This window comes from Delphinus delphis, chromosome 13 (assembly GCF_949987515.2).
Source record: "Delphinus delphis chromosome 13, mDelDel1.2, whole genome shotgun sequence".
Taxonomy (NCBI): domain Eukaryota; kingdom Metazoa; phylum Chordata; class Mammalia; order Artiodactyla; family Delphinidae; genus Delphinus; species Delphinus delphis.
In genome coordinates, this window is record NC_082695.1 from 997,327 (window position 1) to 1,017,598 (window position 20,272).

Sequence of the window (20,272 nt, forward strand, 5' to 3'; positions counted from 1 at the left end):
ACTGAAGATGCACACGCGTGTGCACAGCTCTGGGGGAAAGCGGGGCAGGGTGGGGAGAGGGAAGTCTGCACTAACAGTACCTGCTCTTCGAGTCTGTAGGGACAAGAGAGGGCGACCTCTTCACGCTTCACAAAACCCTAATTCCACACCTCCCGCTCACCTCCACCTAGAAGAACGGCCTCGTCTCCCACATCGCTGCCCAGTTAACCCAGCCCAGAGGGCGGAGCTGACCCAGCACCGGAGAGACGGGGTGAGGCATGCGCTTCCTTGAGGGGGAGACTGGGGGAGACTGGGCTGGCCTCCTACTTCCTCTGGGAGGAAGGTCCGCGGGCTGGAAGCCACAGGACCCTGGACAGGGGCGCGCTGGAGCTGACCACTCTGTGTGCCTTCTCACCAGCACTGCAGCGCTGCCCACCGTCGTGATCGCAGGGGGCGCCTTCGGTGGGGGCGGCGTGGGCTGTGCCGGGGGCTGCGCCTGGGCCTGGGGCTGGACGGCAGGCGGCCCCGCAGGCTGCTGGCTGCCGGCGGACGGGGGCTGGGGCAGCGGTGGGGGCGGCTGCTGCGGTGGCGGTGGCTGCGGCTGCGGCGGCGGCGGCGGTGGCGGCGGCTGTGCCACAGGCGGCTGCTGCGCCTTCTGCTGGTCAGCCAGCGCCTACGGGGCAAGAGGGAATGGAGCCGTGTGGAGGAGCTGGCCCGGGGGTGGGGGGGACCCCTGGCCCCCTCTTGTGGCCCTCCCGCCGCCCCGCTGTACCACACACACCTTTTTTTCCTTGGCGATGCGCTCCGCCCGGAGGGATGCGACCTGAATAGGAGGCAGGGGTTTGTCGTAGTTGATTCCACTAAAGACAAGGGAAAAACGAGAAATAAACTGTGAGTTCTAAGTAGACAAATGCGCTGGAAATCCAAAGTCCTTATTTCCCACGACGCCGAGTGCCGGGACGCCAAGGCCGGGGCCCGAGCGGCTCGGCCCTGGAGAGGAGAGGCTGCCAGTCTGCCCCAGACAACGGTGGCTCCCACTCCCTCGCAACAAGGACCACCTGCCAGAGGTGGGCCCGGGCCCGGTCCCCTGCAGCAGCGGCACTCGGCACGGCGCCTGGATACCACGTGTCCCCGAACACGTGGGGCAATAAAGCCCCTCGGCGCCGTGCCCCTCACTGCAAACCAACGTCCCCGCCCCCAAAGCCAGGCCTGCCCCCGCCTGCACTGAGCGCCAGCCCTTGCCCCGCGGAGAGCAGCCGGCCACCCGCCCAGTGCCGTGAGCGGCCCACAGCCCTCCGCAGCCTCTCACAGAACCCTTGCTTCCAGGGGCTCCTGGGCTGACGGTCACCTACCAGCCTTGAGTCCTGCCGCAGGGAGGCTGGCTCTGCCCTCGTGTGCCGCCTCTGCATTTCGGGGCGGCGCAGGTGCCGCTGCTGCGCCTGTCTGGCCCCTCTGGACACGAGCCCTCCCGCGTCATGTGCCCTAGCTCACGCAGTGCATCCTCTCCCATTCTCTGACCTCACCCACGTCAGTCCACTCAGTCCCCCGACCCCTCGAGGAACTCCCGCAACCCACCCTGCCGCCCCCACATTCGCATGCTGGCCCCCCTCACCCCGTGTCTCTCCATCACGCCTGGTGGTAAAGCCACAGCCTCAGCGCACTCCCCACTCCGCCTGCCCCAGGCCTCCACCACTGGGGGGAATTCAACCGCTGGGCGTGGCGACGGTCCAGCCGCCGCAGCGGTCCCTGCTCCACATCCAGCTCCCTCCCGGGACACACGGCCTGGCCTCCCACTGCTTACAGACCCTGGCCCTGGCCACTACCTAGAGACAACCCCTCGGCGCACCTGGCCTGCACGTGGCCAAGGCCAGCCCGGCTCCACCCTCATCCTGTCCGCCAACCTCTCCCACCAGCGCCAGACACACAAAAACAAAACTGAGCCACCGAGACGCCCTCCAGGTCTGCGTTCACCGTGCAGCCGCCCTCCAGCTCACTCCGATCGGCCTCACGCCACCCCTGCTTCCGCCCAAACTGCGGGCCACCCGTGCACTGCCCTGCTCCCCGCCGCGGGGGCACCATCCCCAGACCTCCTCCCTCGCATCCTGCAGGCCAGCCTTCTATTCGCCCACCCTGCCCTCCGTGCCTTCCCACCCGCCGGCCCTCACTCAGAGGAACAAGTGTCCCTTCTCCCCAGCTCAGCCAGGCTAGGTTCTGTTCCCTTTCAGGATGAATCCTCGCCCTCCGTAAGGATTACTCAGAGTCTGTGTCTTGTGCGAGAGAAACAGGAGGGCAGGACTGGGCCCGCCTCGTTCACTGCTGAACCCGGGCCCGGCCTGTTTTTCTTGTTAAGAAAACCAATTAATGAAATCATCATCAACTCGATCAATACACACATACGGAACATGTGCTCTGCGCCTCTAGCCTCTAGAACCCCTACGTCCACGGAGCTCACGCAAGATGCTGAAGGAGTCAAGTAAAAATGCAAAGACGATCCACTCCAGGAAGAAACACAGAGAGGGGCTGGGGCGTGAGTACCAACGAGGAGAAGATGACGTGTGAGGGAGGGCCTGGCGGGGGGCTGACGGTTCCAGACAGATGGTCCCAGATGGAGCGACCTGCAAGGCCGAGCCAGCTGCCAGGCGGAGGAGCAGGCTGTGGAGGCCGGGGTGCGCGGAGCGGGAGGGCAGCGCAGGCCTTGGTCCTTGGTGTGGCCGGGGGGCCCTCAGCAGGCACAGGCCCGTGTCAGGTGGTATCTGCAAAACCTACCTGGTGACGAGGAAGGCTTGAGCCAGAGGAGCAACTGGGCTCCGTCTGAACATGTGTTTTTTCCCGATATTTTATTAGAAAGAGGCAAACATGCAGGGAGCTGCAGGGATTTTATAGCAAACGCCCACGTGCCGAGCAACTCAGACCGTACAGTTCTCTTTCCCTCTGTCCGCTCTCTCACACCTACCCATCTCTCTACCCATCTACCTAATCATTTTTCTTCCTTTGCAAAATTGCAAGGCAAGAACACTCACCCCAGGTCTTCCCTGGTGGCGCAGTGGTTGAGAATCCGCCTGCCAACGCAGGGGACATGGGTTCGAGCCCTGGTCCGGGAAGATCCCACATGCCGTGGAGCAACTAAGCCCGTGTGCCACAACTGCTGAACCTGTGCTCTAGAGCCCGCGAGCCACAACTGCTGAGCCTGCATGTTGCAACTACAGAAGCCCATGCGCCTAGAGCCCGTGCTCCACAACAAGAGAAACCACCGCAACGAGAAGCCCACGCACCGCAGCTATAGAAAGCCCACGCGCAGCAACAAAGATCCAACGGAGCTATAAATAAATAAATAAAAAGAACACTCACCCCCACCCCAACCCCGGTCAACTGGGTACATTTCTAGGGCAGGGCCAAGCAGACGTATGCCAGCTGAGAGGTGGCACAGCCGCTGTGACACTGTCAGACTGCAGGCAGGACACCCCATCACGTGAAAGGGGACACGAGTGTGCCCGGCCCGCCTCACCTCGACACCACCCCCAGCTGATGCCTGGACACGCCATTCGCACAACAATTCACTGAACTTGTAGGGTTTAAGAAAACATTAAAATGAAATCATTTCAAACGATGAAAACTGTGTCACACATACAGAAATACCTTTCTGCCAACACGGAAGCGTGCTTGGGGTTTTTCTGAAAGGGATTCATGCCAAGCCTGTAACACACAGAGAGAGGATTACTGAAGAGAGGACAATGCACTGAAGAAGGAAGGGAAGGCCAAGGACACACGGAGCCCCGACCCCACGGAGCCCCGGCCCCACGGAGCCGGCGCAGGGGCGCGGGCGCGTACAGAGGCTTGATGGGGGGGCTCCTCTTGCCCGCAGTCATCTTCATCAGGTCAAAGTGGCTCGTGTACAGCTGGGTGTGCGTGGCGTTCTCGTCCTGAGCGTACATCTGGCCCGTGCGCAGAGGACGGTTGTTCTTACTCTGAAACAGGATGGGGCGGACACAGCAGGGTCAGACGCCGACCCTGCGAACAGGGTCCCTGACTGGGAGGTCTAACGTGCAATCCCCGGCTTAAACAATGAGTCCCTTCTTCCCACCCTTCTCTCTGAGACTCAACACAGATGGATCAGCAACGACATAGTGGCCGTCGTCCACCGACCACAAACACACTCCCCGGCCTGGGCTACGCCTTCCCGCCCGTCCCGCCGCCAGCTCGGCAGACAGCAGTGAGGCCGAGTGGCCAGGCTGACACAGACAGCGGCCCGCAGCCAGCGCGCCTTCACCCTGGTCGGCCCCGGGGCACCAAGCGGCGGCTGTCCCCCAGTTTGGAGACAACTGTTTTTAGAAAAATGAAAACCAAGATTCGTTAAAGCGTGCTTATAGAAACAAAATAAGTAATTTCCATGAATTAGGAACCCAGGAGCAAACTTCATCAAAGCCCAGGATGTCTGCCGCTGCCACGCATGCCCTGGCCCGTCCCAGGCGGGAGACGCGGTCATCGCTCCCGCTCTATGACTGGGCGCCGGCCACAGGTACACGCCAGCCCGACGCCGCGTGCCAAGGCTTTCTGCATGGAGGCCACAGACACCCTCCTGAGGACAGGCGAGGAGCTGAGAGGCAGCAAGGCGGGGACAGAGCAGATGGAGAAATGGAAAGAGACAAATGCAGCTCAAGGGAGACAAGAAAAGGCAGCGCCCTGGAGACCTCCTCAGCAGCCAGGCGGACTCGAGGGGCCACAGGTGGCCTCCTGATGACAGACACCACGTACTCGGCTGTTCTGCACTCAGAGTCTCTGATGCCCGCGGCTGGGACCAGAGTGTCTAGCGCCTGTCAAGCCGCTGCAGTGGCCAAGGCCCCGGGAAAGCACAGTGATGCACGAAGCGGGAGGCACCGACGGGCCCTCCTTCGATGAAGCTAACAGCACAGAGCCATGCCCGTCTACACACCCAACCCGGGAGGGGGGACGAAGCTAGGACGGCGCTGGGCCACAGGCAGCACACAGAATCTTCCAAATGACGCAGCAGCGCGGCTGCTCTCTGTCGGGCAAGATCTCAGCGCAGGGACTCCGGCCGGCGGGAACGGGGACTGGGACTGTGTCTGCCCCAGCTCAGGGCCGCGCCCAGCACCCATGCCCCTCCCTCCCCCTCGCCGAGCCGCGTGCCCCGCAGGAAGGGGGCCTCACCTTCCCCTCCTCCCTTGGGATGAGCACGTTCTCGTAGCGGTTCCGGCACTGCTTGGAGGAGCGGTAGATGCGGCTGCAGGAGTTCACGACGTCGCTGACGAGGTCCCAGTTGGGCGTGTGGGCCGGGGACACGACTGTGAGGTTGAGCGGCAGCTCGAGCAGCTGCTTCACGGCCTGGAGGACCAAGGTCAGGCGCCGCGGGTCAAGGTGCTGCGCGTCAGCGGCTTCCCCGCCCTCCAAAGGGCCCTGAGCACGCGGCCGGCCTCACCTGCAGCAGCGCCCAGTCCTCGCTGATGAGCCACTCCGGGTTGTCGGGGCCGGACTCGGCGGCTGGTTTGGCAAAGGTGGGCAGAGGCTTGGCGAACTGCGTCTGCTGCTTCAACAGGATGTTCTTCTTCTGCTCCTTCCCCTCTCGGCGGATCTTCAACATGCCGGGCGTCGCGCGGTCAAACAGCGACCGCGGGGGCACCACGGCCTCCCCGTGACGCTGCTTCTTCTTCCTGCCTGCGGCTGCACGGAGAGGCTGCTTCAGCCGGCAGGTCGGCGGGGAAGGGGGGCAGCAGGGCCGCGGAGGAGGATTACCGAGGCCACCAGGAGCGCCGAACCCTCTCCCGCCACGGGAACCCACCTGACGGGTCCGTCTTGTGTCTCCGGCGCTCCTTCCTCACGTACACGGGCGGCAGCTTGGACTCCGGGATGGGAGTGGTTTCGTACATGAGACACATGACTGAGTCGATGTAGATGTCGTTGTCGTCCTGGGGGGGCGTGGGCGGCGTCCAAAGCTGCGTGTGGAAGGGAGAGCCCTGAGCCGTGTGGCCCCAGGAGCAGCCGCCCGACAGGGCGGGAGGCGGGAGGTGAGCCCAGGGACACGGGGAGGCGGGCACTCACCGGCATGACCTCCGTCTGCCCGTCGGCGCCCTCATACACGAACTCCTACAGGAGAAGGGGAGCTTTTCAGGTCCACCCAGCCCTGGCTTCAAGCTGCAGCCACCCAGCATCCACCTTCACGCCGGTCAAGTCTTGGAAACAAGCTCGCAGCGTGGCTGTCGAGAAGCCCCGCAGTGCGTCTGCGCCCCGGCCGGCGGGCAGCGCGGCGGCGCACGCCCGCGCGGGTAAGGGGAGCCCTCGGGCACACGTACCGCGCGGCAGGCGTCCTCCCGGGTGTAGGTTAGCAGCTGCTGCTCGGGCTCGCGCCGTGCCCGGGCCTCGCGCTCCCGCAGTGCCCGCGCGTGCCGGGCCTCCCACTCGCCCACGGCGGCCAGCACAGCGCCCTGGAGAGACAGCGGTCGTTCCCATTGCCGCCCACGCCCCCTGCGCCCCCCAGCCCTGCCCCGCCCCTGTGCTCCCGGCCCGGGCCCTTCTCTTTGTTCCCAATACGTGACCCTCTTTGGAGCCCCAAGCTGCTTCAGAACCGAGGAAAACTGCACCTGCAGGTTCCTGAGGCTTCTCCCTTCCGATCAGTTTGTACACAGGTGGGTCTGGGTTTATTCCTTTAATTCTAGGCAAGTCACACTTAGTTCCAACCCAGTTTAACCCTGAAGAATCTGAGATTCTCACGTGTTAAGATGGTCAGAAGTTCATTCTCTTACCTCGCTATTTCTCTCCTTTTCTTGATCAGTGGAAGTATGGAATAATTCCAGGTAATTCAAAGCATACTTTTCAATTGGTGTGAGCTGTTTCAAGATGTATTTTTTGAATACGGTTAACAGCAAGTTCACAAGGACTTAGTTCCTCTTATGACCCCCCACCAACACTTGAATCAAAACAGCGACTGTTCTTGGTCAAGATGAACAAGAAATATCTCCCAGAAGGGTCACATGTTTAAAGTATTTAGGTGCAGAGAAGCAAATGAAGTAGAAAATGCCAAACCTGTCCCATGAAGTCCGCTAACTCCTCCAGTGGCGAGGGCTCCTCGCCCCACCGGGAACCGTCGGGGCACCGAGACCCGGGCGCCAGCTCCTCTGCTGACTCGTGTGCGTCCTCCTCCAGACACTCGATGCTCTTGAGGGCCTGCAGGAAGTGCGCCCTTAGTGGACGTGACTCGGATGCGCTCTCAACACTTCAGTTGAGGGGTACAGCCCACACAGCTGCCCACGTGCCCACACTGTACACCAAGCCTCCCACGGTGATGCCTGCTCTCCTCGGCCCCCCTCGTACGCCTGAGACGGCGGCGCCGCAGGCACAGGGAAAACGGGCACGCCCTCGAGAAGAGCCACAGGCACACAGGCTGACACGCACAGCCCGGCCCCCAGACTCAGAGAACCGAGCAGGATGGGGCGTCTGGCTGCATCTCACACCCGCCACCCACCACCCTGCCCCGGTCCTGACCATGAGAACAATTCTTCGTCGTGCACGAGATACAGGCCGTGGTCTGTGGTGAAGACAGAAACCAAGCCCCCAGAAAACGTGCTGCAGACGGCGACAGACACGTAAGGGTCAGTGTCACCACAGTTCAAGAAACGCCCATTAGACTAGCAGATGCTGCATGTGCCTCTCCCGACACCCGACAGCCAGGCTGGCAAATGCAGACACACACGCTCACGTCGGGGCCGGGGCTGGGGGGACCATGCAGCTGAGAGGATGTCAGTTAAGACGGGTACCTCTTTCCAGGGCATTGGGCAACATCTGCAGAGTTTAAAATGTAACCCTTCCTCACACGATACCCAGAAAGTATTTCCAGACAGACCGTACGTCTAAGTATGAAGCACAAAACACTGAAACACGCAGAAGAAAATAGAGAAGAACCTCTCTTAGAACGCAAAAGCACCAACCATGTGATAAAGATGGTCTGCTGGGTGGCATTAGGACCAAGAATTGCTGCTTGCTGAAAGACAGCATTAAAAAAGGCAAACCACAGGCTGGGAGAAGACATTTTCCATGTATCCCACAAAAGCCTCGCATCCAGAATACAGAAAAAAAGCCAAGAAGCCATTAAGGAAAAAAAAGAATCCAGTTAAAAAAAAATAGGAAAAAGACACGAACTAGCACTTCATCAACAAGCACCCACGCTGCCAATGAATGCAAAGCTCACCAGCCAGGAGCAAACTGCACTTCAAGCAGGGATGCGCCCACACTGCCCCCCACGCCTGCACCTCTGAACCGGCCCCAGGCCAGGGTCAGCATACAGCCAGGCGATGCTCCCAACCCACATGTCCGCGGGCAGCCCGTCTCCATCGCCCTCGTCCCCCAGCCACACCTGGCCCCTACTGTCCGGACCCGGAGGTGCTGCCCCTCCACCCCTAACACTCCTCCTGGACACCGCATGGCGCACCATCTCCGCAGGGTGATGGTGTGTCATCTCTCCTGTCACTAGAATAGAAGCTTTGTGGAGGACGAGAGTTCTTTCTCTCAACTCTATACCCCTTCTGCCTACAACAGCGCCCAACTCACAGTAGGATGTTCAGCCAGAACGTTTCAAAGAATCTGTGTGCTGAAACACCACACTGTGCCGGCACCTCAGAGATGCACTGAGAAACAACAGCAAGGGTGTGTAACACACTCACATTCCTCAGACACACATGCCTTCAGGCCTCACGTTTCTTCCAGGATCCATGTAAGATATATACTTTTAAAATTTTATTATTATTTATTTATTTTTGGCTGCGTTTTTGGTCTTCGTTGCTGCGCGCGGGCTTTCTCTAGTTGCGGCGAGTGAGGGCTACTCTTCATTGTGGTGTGCAGGCTTCTCACTGCAGTGGCTCCTCTTGTTGTGGAGCACAGGTTCTAGGCGCGCAGGCTTCAGTAGTTGAGGCACGCGGGCTCAGCAGTTGTGGCTCACAGGCTTCAGTAGTGGCACGTGGGCTCAGCAGTTGTGGCACGTGGGCTCAGTAGTTGCGGCGCACAGGCTCAGCTGCTCCACGGCACGTGGGATCCTCCCGGACCAGGGCTGGAACCCGAGTCCCCCACACTGGCAGGCGAGTTCTTGGACACTGTGCCACCAGGGACCCCCATAAGACTTTTAACAATGGTTGAGTGGTCACCTACAGGACAGGTAACCTACTGTTTCCCTACTATCATTTCTGTTGTGAGGTTTCTACAATCATTTCCGTTATGAGGTTTAGATCATGCTGTTTGACGTTTTTTTTTTAAAAAAACCTGGTGCACGTATCACCAATTTTTAAAAGAAAACGGTACATCTATCTGTCCCTCCTGATACCGAAACAGCTGTAAGGTACTTCTGTGCAAGTGACATTATACACAGACAGCTCCTGGAAGAAAATGTGAAAGACAGCTGACAGTGGTGGTCTCTGAGAGGGAAGCGAGGGCCTGGTGCAGGACACTTACTTTTCATTATAAATTCCTGAAGGTTTTTTAGCACACGCATTTATTACTTCTCAATCACTGGATAGTCAAGTTTCAAAAACAGGAGAGGAGGTGTCCTGCAGTCAAAGGCCCCCAGGAGGCAGGACGGGAGCAGGGTCTCGGGGAGGGAAGCAAGGGGCCTGACAGGCAAGCGTGTGCCAGGTCTGCACAGCAGCACTGCCCCAAAGCAGCAGCGCGCGAGCCAAGCGCGCAGTCTGCGACCTCAAGGGTCCGGGCCGGAAACGCAGAAGGCGAGATTTCAGTTAGAATCCAAGGCATTGTCATCTCAGCGGGTGACCAACGCAGGGAGGCTGGGTGAGACAGCTGCTATTCTTTTTGGTTCTGTCCTCAGAGCGGGACGTGTATCTCACACTCACGCCAGGGCTCCCTGCAGAGCGGGGCATCCTCCCCAGCAACGCTGTGACAGAGGTGCTGACACAGCAGGGTGGAGGCGTCGGGGCACAAAGTCACACAGGACGGCGAGGGGTGGCCCGAGAAGCGTGGGTGAAAACGGCGACGGTGGCAGGGTGGGCAGCGAGGCCCACACCGCTCTCTCGCGCGTCCTTCACCTCTTTTTACAACTAAAATCCCCCAAACCAAAAGCAGGGAGGGAGGGGCTGACAGGCCAGGCTCGAGCGACTGGAGCCTGGGGAGGGGGCGGCAGCAGTGCCGCAGGAGCGGAGGGCAGACCCAAAGCCCCAGACCCGACGCCGCCAGGCCGGCGCCGGCCACCCTCACCTCTATGAAAGGCCTGGCAATTTTGGGTGCGATGGTTTCTGTGACAGAAGGTTCCTGAGAAAGGACGACAAACTCCTCGGCTTTCACTGGGAAGCCAGTGTCATCCACGGGTGGATAAACCTCAAACAGCTCCTGGATCGTCCGCTGACACAGAAATGAGGACCACTGAGCTTGAGGCCTCCGCGCGTGGAAAACCGCCAGCAGCCACCCCCCTCAATCGTTACACCCGCCCGGTTCCCGTCACTGTGTGGCAACCCCGCCCCCCGGCCCCAGGCCTCCTCGTGGACGAAGGTACCTGCGTGAGGAACGCCATGGAGTAGTCGTTTCCCTGAGCAGCCACTTCTCGGATCAAATCTTTGGTTCCATTTTTCAACAATTTCTCCTCAATGGAATTGCCACTCACGAGCCTACAAACCAAATACACATGCGACAGCTAAGTCCCCGGGAGCTGAGGACGGCACGAGCGCCACGGTGCCTGGGCCACCCGGCAGAACAGCGCCTGCGTGGCACGGCTTGTCAGCCCCACTCTGTGCTGCTTCCTTCCTTCGTGTGGAGCCCAGAGGTGACCATGCCTGTCCCGCCTCCCACACGGCAGGAGGGCGGGCCCCGGAGGCCCGCATGCCACCCACGCTGGCCATCCATGTCCCCCACCGGCCTCTACCTGGAAAGGCCCCCGGGGGCCTCCGGACCCTCGAGCCCCGTCTCCTTCAGTGCTGACGGTGGCGGGCGGGCGCCCCCGCATCCACCTCTCTGCACTGCACCCCCAAATGAACCCGTGTCCAGTGGCTGCAGCCCAAGGATGCGTGTCCCCTGGCTCCCGCTATGTGCCCCCAGAAAGCTGCAGTAACCATTCCCACACCCATGATCAGCGCTTTCACTAAAAAATGATGTTAAAACTTTTACTATCGCTTTGGGGAGACTTCACAATTTTACGAACCAGGTCTTCCCGTCTAAGAACAGAGCACATCCTCCCGCTGGTGACATCTCTCAGCTTATGCCCTTCCACGATTTTACACTCTACTTCCTACACATCCAGCACCTTTACTGCTAAGGTCATTCCTGAGAGTTTACAGATTGTGTCTCCTGAGAATAAAACGTTTTCCCCCGTTTCTAGCTAGTAACTGCTAAAGGGCCAATGATAAGGAAGGGATTACACAATGAAACGTTATCCATTTATATAAACAATGTATCAAATTTATATTTATTAACACAGAAATACACTCACAATATACTGTTAAAAGAAAACAGGATTACGCAGTAAGACTGACTGCTGGCATGAGCCATCTAAAAAAAACCAGGGAAATGTCTGGAAAGACACACACCAAAATGCTACTGACTGCCGTCTGGGCAGGATACTGATTTTCTCCATGTGCTTTCCTTTTTTTTTTTCTTTTTCTTTTCAATGAACAAGTAATACATTTATAATCAGGAAAAAATTAAAGCTATTTAAACACAGTGCATGGATGACGACGTCTTGATGAAAACGGCGAGGGTTACACACGTGGGCTGGGGTCCCCGTCCCAGGCTGGCCGCCAGGGACCGCACCCTCGGTGCTGACCCCAGAGGTGGCAGGAGCGCAGGGGAAGGGGGGCGGCGCGTGCCTGGCACACTCGGGCACCAGACGGGCAGCCAGCGGGGGCCGAGTGCTGCTGTGCTCTCCCAGTCGACACTCCCAGAGCTCAGAAACAATGGCAGAGGCTTCTCTGCTTTCCTCAACTGCGTGTGGTTGGCCGCTTGTAAGATTTAAATGCTTTCAATAGGGAATTTACAAATTGCTAACTGTTAAGTTATGATAATTTATATCTGAAAATACTTGAAACAACCTAGAACATGAAGCACCCTCTTAAGGGTCAGGGACCCCAGGAGAAATGCAAGTACACGTCGGAAGGACAGCAGTTACGTCTCAGCAGCACGACCCAGTCACCGCTGCAAACAAACTCAGTTACGCCCCAGGCAGATGCTGAGTATAAAGAAAGAACACACAGGACGGCAGGAACACGAGCCTGCCTGAAGGAAAGTAAACAGAACGTGGGAGAAGCTTCTGCAGTACGCTGCAGCCCCCGGCCCAGCCGCCTGCCTCACCTGTATATGTGCACGTCCTTGCGCCGCCCGATCCGGTCGCACCACTCCTGGGCCTTGGCGTCCATCACCGGGTTGAGGTCGTGGTCGTAGAACACCACCGCGTCCGCCTCCACCAGGCTCACGCCCGTGGCGCGGCTGTGTGTGGAAAGGAGGGCACAGAAGACCCGCCGGTCCCGGTTGAAACTCCTCATCAGGTCCTGAGGCGAAATGAAACCCCGAGTTACCATCCCTGCCAAACAACAGGCAACCTCTGACGTGTTCTGGTACTTATCAGTTAGAAATTATTCCGTAACAAAACTGTTCGGTTTGTGTTTCTTTTGACGCGAGGTCCATGTTCCAATTACACCGGATTTTAGCATTTTATTGTGGCTCTTCCGGGCACGTGCCGCATCTCTCGCTTACTGGTTGCCGACACCTCTACCCTGTTTAAGCATCGCCAGTCAGCAGGTACAGAAAGGAAAGTGTCCGACCCCACCCGACCTGTGCTGTCAGCTCCACGAGTGGGCCCCACAGGACAGCAGTCTCCCTGGGGAGGGATGCGTGCTCTTTCATGTACCCTCCGGCAATGCCAGGCGCTTTACAGCAAAAGCGCCTGGAGTAAGGCCGAGGGAGCAGCCGCCGGCCTCCCCACTCCCGCAGGGCCGCCAGCTGAAATGGCCTCATTCCCACGACTTCTCTCCTGCAATGACTTCAGCGCCCAAACAGACCTTAGCAGGTGTGACCTGCCCTCTTCCTTCAGGAAATTCTCTATATAATTTGTTACATCACTCCGGACAGAACTTGTCACTAAGACCGTGGTGTACCTCCTTCCAGGCCTTCTCAGCATGGGGAGGGCTGCCTGTGCTGGACGGCGTGAAGTGGGTAATGTGATATACAGGCCAGCAGCTTGTCTGCACTCGGGAATGCTCTGCCTTGATACTAAAACCTGTTCTGAAACGCTGCTGAAGATGGCTTCCTAGTTCACGCTGTGGGACACTCGGGACAGGGCCAAGCCCTGTGGCACGCAGACCACTACTGACCCATTCTCCTACTCCTGGACTGGGACTTTGCTCCCCACTGGGGCTTATCACAAACATTTCCACCATCAACAACTCTGCATATGCACCCCTGAGTGCTGCTAAAGGAGAGAGCCCTAGACGCAGAATTAGCAGGTCAGGCGCACATCCTTTTTCAGGCTCACAGCCCACACTGTCAGCTCGCCTTCTAGAAAGTTGTGCTAATTTGCGCCCCACCAACAGCGCACGAGAAAGCTGCTCTCACTGTGCCTGATGGAATCCAGCTACCCTTAGCTAACCTGACAGGTAAAGAACGGGCATGTTATTTTAACCTGTAATTCTTTAACTGTAGATCAGTCTGCAGAACTTCCTGTTTTCATGTGGCTGCCTCCCGAAGGACACCCATCTCCTCCCTGTAAGGACTGCAGGTCACCAGTTTTGATTCTGAGACATCTAGCCGACTGCACTTCCCAAATAACAGGACTTAGGAAAAAATATCAAAGGATGGAGCTAAAGTCCAAAGACACTAAGAAGTTCTTCCCTTGTTTAGAAAGCATGGCAACACTGAGTTTGCACAGCTCTGAGAAACTAGGTTAGAAACTGGTGATCAAAGTTAACCCAAATGAGTCATAAACGATAACAAAAGAAATGATTTCTTTCCTACCTGCCGTTGTTCACTGTTGGCGTTTTCATCAATTCTTATATAGGTGAGATAATGGAAGTTCAAGAACATTTCTAAAATGTCTAACATGAGAACCATCTGCGATAGAATCAGCACGCGACGTCCTTCAGATTTCAACTTCTGAAGTAAGATAGCCAACGCTTCCAGCTTTCCTGTGAAATGAGTAACATCAACAGCATCTCATACTCCAAAGCAAGTGCATCCGACACAGGCAGCAGTACAGACGGGGTGTCTCGTACCTGAGTCAAACTGGACCAGTCTCAGCTCGGGAAACCGCAGGGAGCGCAGAGCTGTCACCCGCTGCAGCTGCTGGGCGAAGGGCGCCGTGTGCTCCCGCAGGTAGTGTCTGAAGAGCCTCATCTTGTGGCTGTAGCGGGAGGGCGGCCTCGCCACCCACAAGCACGGGGGCGCGGCCACCACCGGCGGGATCACACACACCACCCTGAGAAGCAGACAGCACAGGTGTCACAGGTGGCGCACCTGGGGTGTCTCCGCCGAGCGGCCCCTCTGTCTCAGGCAGCGAAGGCTTGAGAAGGAAGAGGGCAGAACCACCTGGCAGTCGGGAGTCACCAGGGCAGCCAGAGCGCCTAGCTCCAGTCACCGGGCTGCTGGACCACACTATCACAGCAACCACGGGGGCGGGTCCCGACCAGTCCCGACCAGTGAGGGCTACCCAGATCAAAATGAACAGCGCAGGGTACCCCCAGGGCAGAGGGATGGGTGCAGAGGCAGCCTGCCGTCTTTGGATGGGAATTCCGGAATGCAGGCACTCTGTCGCCTGGACGGTCTGGGGGAGGATGTGAGCCCTGAAGCTGCTACAGCCACCGTGCCACCAGAAAGGGAGCCAGACTTGGGAGGAGGGGCCCCGCAGAGAGCAGCACCATGACGACTCAGATGAGCCATGACAGCCAACCTGACACCCACCGCCAACCTGCAGACACCACCTGCTCCAGAAAAGCCCTCATTCTGGGACTCAGCACAAGCCGGGCTTGCATGATGACTTGCTACCAACTGCATGCAAACTACAACACCACTTACGACCAAAGCTCTGATCAATGAAATCCAAGAAGCACTAAATAAATGGAGAAATATTCCATGTTCATGGACAGGAAGATCCAATACTGTCGAGATGTCAGTTCTTCCCGACTTGATCTAGACGTTCAATGCAATCCCAGCCAGCTATTCTGTAGATACCAACCGACTGAATCTAAAGTTTACATGGAGAAGCAACTGCCCGGAAGAGCCAACACGATACTGAATAAGAAAAAGTTGGAGGACTGGCACTACCTGACTTCAAGACTACCAGAAAGCTACAGTGATCAACAGCATGGTACCGGCAAAAGAACAAGCAAACAGATCAATGGAACAGAACAGAAAGCCCAGAAAGAGACTCTCATAATTACAGTCAATTGACTTTTGGCAAAGGAACAAAGGTAACACAAGGGAGCAAAGACAGTCTTGTCAACAAATAGTGCTAGAAGGCTTCCCTGGTGGTGCAGTGGTTAAGAATCTGCCTGCCAATGCAGGGTACACAGGTCTGAGCCCTGGTCTGGGAAGATCCCACATGCCGCAGAGCAACTAAGCCCGTGCGCCACGACTACTGAGCCTGCACTCTAGAGCCTGTGAGCCACAACTACTGAGCCCGTGTGCCACAACTACTGAAGCCCACGCGCCTAGAGCCTATGCTCTGCAACAAGAGAAGCCACCGCAACGAGAAGCCTGCGCGCCGCGACAGAGTAGCCCCTGCTTGCCGCAACGAGAGAAAGCCCGCGCCCAGCAATGAAGACCCAACGCAGCCAAAATAAATAAATATTATTAAAAAAAAAAAGAACTGTTATCCAAAATACACAAAGAAGTCTTAAAATGCAACAATAAAAAAACAAGCAACCTGTTTTAAAAATGGGCCAAAGACCTTAGGAGACATGTTACCAAAGGTATACAGATGACAAATACGGATATGAGAAGATGCTCAACGTATATACCATCAGGGAAATGCAAATTAAAACAATGAGATACCACTACACATCTATTAAAACAGCCAAAATCCAGACCACTGACAACAGCAGTCGCTGGCGAGGCTGTGGAGCAACAGGAACTCTCGTCAGTGCTGCTGGGAGCGCAGGATGCTGCAGCCACTTTGGAAGGCAGTGTGGCGGTTTCTAACAAAACTAAACATGCTCTTACCGTGTGATCTGGTAATCACGCTCCTTGGTATTCACGCAAATGAATTAAAAACCATGTCCACACAAAAACCTACACATCGGTGTTTAGAGCAGCTTTATTCATAATTGCCAAATCTTAGAAGCAACCACGTTGTCCTTCAGTAGGTGAACGTATTTAAGCAAACTGTGGTGCTTCCAGACAATGGAATATTATTCAGGGCTAAAAGGAAATGAGCTATCAAGCCATGAAGAGACAAGGAGAAACCTTAAGTGCACATTCCTACGTGAAAGAAGCCATCTGAAAAGGCTGCCTACTCTACGTTCCAACTATCTGACATTCTGGAAAAGCAAAACTATGGAGACAGTGAACAGATAAGTGGTTGCCAGGGTTTCGGGCGGGGCTGGGGGGGGAGGGACGAATGAGCAGAGCACAGCGGGGTTTCAGGGCAGTGAAGCTACTCTGCACGATCCTCTAATGGCGGGTGCGCGTCACTATACACTTGTGCGAGCCCACAGAACACCCAAGGCCAAAAGCACAGCCCCCCGTGCACCGCGGACCCTGGGCGCTGATGAAGAATCACCGGAGGCGCGTGGGTTGTAAGGAGCGCGCTACTCCGGCGCGGGGTGCTGACGGTGGGGGCAGCTGGCGGAAGGCGGGAGCCCTGCGCGCCTTCCCCTCGATTTTGCTGTGAACCCGAGACTGCTCTAACAAACAGCCTCTGTCTTAAAAAGTCATCTGCAAATATTTTCTCCCATTCTGAGGGTTGTCTTTTGGTCTTGTTTATGGTTTCCTTTGCTGTGCAAAAGCTTTGAAGTTTCATTAGGTTCCATTTGTTTATTTTTGTTTTTATTTCCATTACTCTAGGAGGTGGGTCAGAAAGGATCTTGCTGTGATTTATGTCATAGAGTGTTCTGCCTATGTTTTCCTCTAAGAGTTTGATAGTAGCCCGGAGATGGAAACAACCTAAATGCCCATCATCGGATGAATGGATAAAGAAGATGTGGCACATATATACAATGGAATATTACTGAGCCATAAAAAGAAACGAAATAGAGCTATTTGTAATGAGGTGGATAGACCTAGAGTCTGTCATACAGAGTGAAGTAAGTCAGAAAGAAAAAGACAAATACCGTATGCTAACACATATATATGGAATTTAAGAAAAAAAAATGTCATGAAGAACCTAGGGGTAAGGCAGGAATAAAGACGCAGACCTCCTAGAGAACGGACTTGAGGTTATGAGGAGGGGGAAGGGTGAGCTGTGACAGGGCGAGAGAGAGTCATGGACATATACACACTAACAAACGTAGTAAGGTAGATAGCTAGTTGGAAGCAGCCGCATGGCACAGGGAGATTGGCTTGGTGCTTTGTGACAGCCTGGAGGGGTGGGATAGGGAGGGTGGGAGGGAGGGAGATGCAAGAGGGAAGAGATATGGGAACATATGTATGTGTATAACTGATTCACTTTGTTATAAAGCAGAAACTAACACACCCTTGTAAAGCAATTATACCCCAATAAAGATGTTAAAAAAAAAAAAAGTCATCTGTAACGTCAGAGGAAAAGGAGGAAAGAAAGACAAGTCAGCATCCGAAGCAAGACAAGTGCGCGGAGGGCGGCAACCTCCCTACACAGTGAAGCAGGGAAGAGCTCCTCGCGGAGGCCGCGCCCAGTTCCATCGTTTCCAGAGGCCTAAAGAGGACACACCCTGAAAGCTGAGCCCGGGCACACAAAACAGAAGGGAGAGGAAATACCCTCAGGCTGAAACTCAAAATCAGGCCAAAGCAGTGAATGAAGCTGCAAGCAGGGCCTGACACTACGTGGGGCAGAGAGACCAGGGCACAGGTCTGGCGGGGGAGGGGCTGATACGCCTGTGGGCCCCAACAGCTGGGCTTCTCTTTCTCTCTCTCTCTCTTTTCTTGGCCTTACTGGGCGGCATGAAAAACTTCCCCGACCATGGATCAAACCCACGTCCCCAGCAGCGGAAGCGTGGAATCTTAACCCCTGGACTCTTAAACACATGTTTCTCATCATGCAACGGTAAATCATTCCTGTGGTTTCTTAATAAAATATTGTTATTGGGCTTCCCTGGTGGCGCGGTGGTTAAGAACCCACCTGCCAATGCTAAGGGACACAGGTTCGAGCCCTGGTCCAGGAAGATCTCACATGCCGCAGAACAACTAAGCCCGTGCGCTGCAACTACTGAGCCTGTGCTCTAGAGCCCGCGAGCCCCAACTACTGAAGCCTGCACGCCTAGAGCCCATGGTCTACAACAAGAGAAGCCACCACACTGAGAAGCCTGCGCACCAAAATAAATGAGAAGCCAAAAATAAATAAATAAGTAAATTTAAAAATAATAATAATAATTTTTTTTTCTTTTTTTTTTGGCTGCATTGGGTCTTCGTTGCTGCATGCGGGCTTTCTCTAGTTGTGGAAAGCGGGGGCTACTCTTTGTTGCGGTGTGCAGGCTTCTCATTGCGGTGGCTTCTCTTGTTGCAGAGCACGGGCTGTAGGCGTGCAGGCTTCAGTAGTTGTGGCACGCGGGCTCAGTAGTTGTGGCACGCGGGCTCAGTAGTTGTGGCTCGCGGGCTCTAGAGCACAGGCTCAGTAGCTCTGCGGCATGTGGGATCTTCCCGGACCAGGGCCCGAACCCGTGTCCCCTGAATTGGCAGGCGGATTCTTAACCACTGCACCGCCAGGGAAGTCCCTAAAATATTATTTTAAAAGAGCAAAATGGAGAAAGCGGTCTACAACACAATGGTCTGGCCCCCAGCCCTGAATGAGCACGGTGCTGTGCTCTGCACCCAGGCCCAGGCCCGTGGGGTACAGAACTGATCCGCAGGGAGGGGCACACAGGCTCCCAGAGGGTGGAGAGGCCATCTGGTGCCAAAGCTGAAGACTCTGAAACAGATTTCGGACAGACTCCAAGGGACAACCCGGGGAGAAACTTAGAGGGATGAGATCAGCGTCCACAGAACAACAAAAGCTGCTTGGGTGCAACACAGCGACTGAGTAAAGAACGCTTACAGCATGCTACCATACCTGTCCATGACGTCCTGGAGGGATTCCTGACGTTGAGTCAGGGTCAAAATCAGGTCCCTGTGAGTTGTCGAGGGTGACGTGTACCGGCTCGTGGGCCCAGCCCCCTTCCCATGACCTCCATCAGGAGCCCCGAGCCAAGGCAACTGCCCTCTGCCAGGCAGGGAACAAACCCCCAACAGGTCTCTGCCGTAGACAGGAGTGCGAGAGCAGCGCCGTTCGTTGACAAAATAAATCTGGTCCAGCCGCTCTTTCAAAAGTCTGGTCTTTTCCTCCTTCATCAAAAACAGAGATGAAAACGGTTACTGAGAAACAGCACGGCCAGTTCCCGGCCTCACCAAGCCCCATGGGTCCCTCACGCACGGTGACCGGCCGCAGAGCACGCTTAGACGTGCGGGCCCTGGCTCCACGGGAGACAGTGACAGAAAAGAGAGCAGAGCAAATGGGCGCCGTTTTCTCTGCCAACGTGTAAAGTACTTCTTGAGACACAGTGAGCGTTTCTAATGCCTGGAAGACCAGTAGAAGAATACAAAAAAATGTGAAAGGGCATTTTTGCAGTCCTAAAGCCTGGTTTCATTTCTTTTAGTAGGAAAAGCGTCTTTAAGATCAAAATTCTCTAATTTAGAGAGACAGCGCGTTTTTAGCAGCAGATAAACTGATGCCGCCTCGCAGAAGCGGTTAAGTATCACAACCCTCCCGAGTGACAAGCAGCTCCCGAGAGCGACTTCCGCGCATGCAGGGGTGGCGCTGGCACCGCGTGCTGGGGTCTGCTGCCCCGTACCTGCGTCGGCCCGGCGACGGGAGAGGCTGGCTTGGAGGCCACTCCAGGTTCTCCTGCGGCCAGGGGACTGACTGCCAGTCGGCTGGGCACACCCACTACAAAGGCAAAAACGAAGGGTTGGCATACAAAACTACCGGCAACGCTCTCCGGAACATCGTCAGCTTCCACTAGCACGTTTCTGGAGTGGGTCAACCGTTCACAACCACTAGTAAGTGCTCTCCCGCTCTCTGGCCAGGGTCTGAGCTGAGCGCCGCGATCTGCCTCCTTCCTTTGGCAGCGCCCGGCGTGACCTCAGACCCGCGGTCACTCCCGTCACTGCGCCAAGCAGCAGCCACGCGGGCCCAGCG

The 20,272-nt window shown here is 56.4% G+C and overlaps 1 protein-coding gene and 1 non-coding gene across 10 annotated transcripts in view; both read right to left on the bottom strand.

The window, feature by feature from the left end:
• The window catches only part of EP400 (E1A binding protein p400), a 110,827-nt gene that overhangs the window by 19,947 nt on the left and 70,608 nt on the right, over nucleotides 1-20,272 (bottom strand). For 8 of the 9 annotated variants that reach the window (XM_060027840.1, XM_060027839.1, XM_060027844.1 and 5 more), the window contains 18 exons: nucleotides 19,926-20,020; nucleotides 19,148-19,419; nucleotides 14,184-14,386; nucleotides 13,927-14,096; nucleotides 12,268-12,464; nucleotides 10,481-10,592; nucleotides 10,186-10,329; nucleotides 7,015-7,155; nucleotides 6,735-6,818; nucleotides 6,285-6,416; nucleotides 6,034-6,078; nucleotides 5,774-5,927; nucleotides 5,414-5,655; nucleotides 5,146-5,319; nucleotides 3,808-3,944; nucleotides 3,616-3,672; nucleotides 761-839; nucleotides 395-652 (listed from right to left, as the gene is read on the bottom strand). In XM_060027840.1, the coding sequence (XP_059883823.1) occupies nucleotides 395-652; nucleotides 761-839; nucleotides 3,616-3,672; nucleotides 3,808-3,944; nucleotides 5,146-5,319; nucleotides 5,414-5,655; nucleotides 5,774-5,927; nucleotides 6,034-6,078; nucleotides 6,285-6,416; nucleotides 6,735-6,818; nucleotides 7,015-7,155; nucleotides 10,186-10,329; nucleotides 10,481-10,592; nucleotides 12,268-12,464; nucleotides 13,927-14,096; nucleotides 14,184-14,386; nucleotides 19,148-19,419; nucleotides 19,926-20,020 (2,696 nt within the window). Of the gene's footprint in view, nucleotides 1-394; nucleotides 653-760; nucleotides 840-3,607; nucleotides 3,673-3,807; nucleotides 3,945-5,145; nucleotides 5,320-5,413; nucleotides 5,656-5,773; nucleotides 5,928-6,033; nucleotides 6,079-6,284; nucleotides 6,417-6,734; nucleotides 6,819-7,014; nucleotides 7,156-10,185; nucleotides 10,330-10,480; nucleotides 10,593-12,267; nucleotides 12,465-13,926; nucleotides 14,097-14,183; nucleotides 14,387-19,147; nucleotides 19,420-19,925; nucleotides 20,021-20,272 lie in introns of all 9 variants that reach the window. The other variant, XR_009521660.1, reaches the window with a different exon arrangement.
• Nucleotides 12,752-12,879, bottom strand: LOC132436732 (small nucleolar RNA SNORA49). Its single transcript, XR_009521878.1, has one exon. It is a non-coding gene; the product is annotated as a small nucleolar RNA SNORA49 (small nucleolar RNA).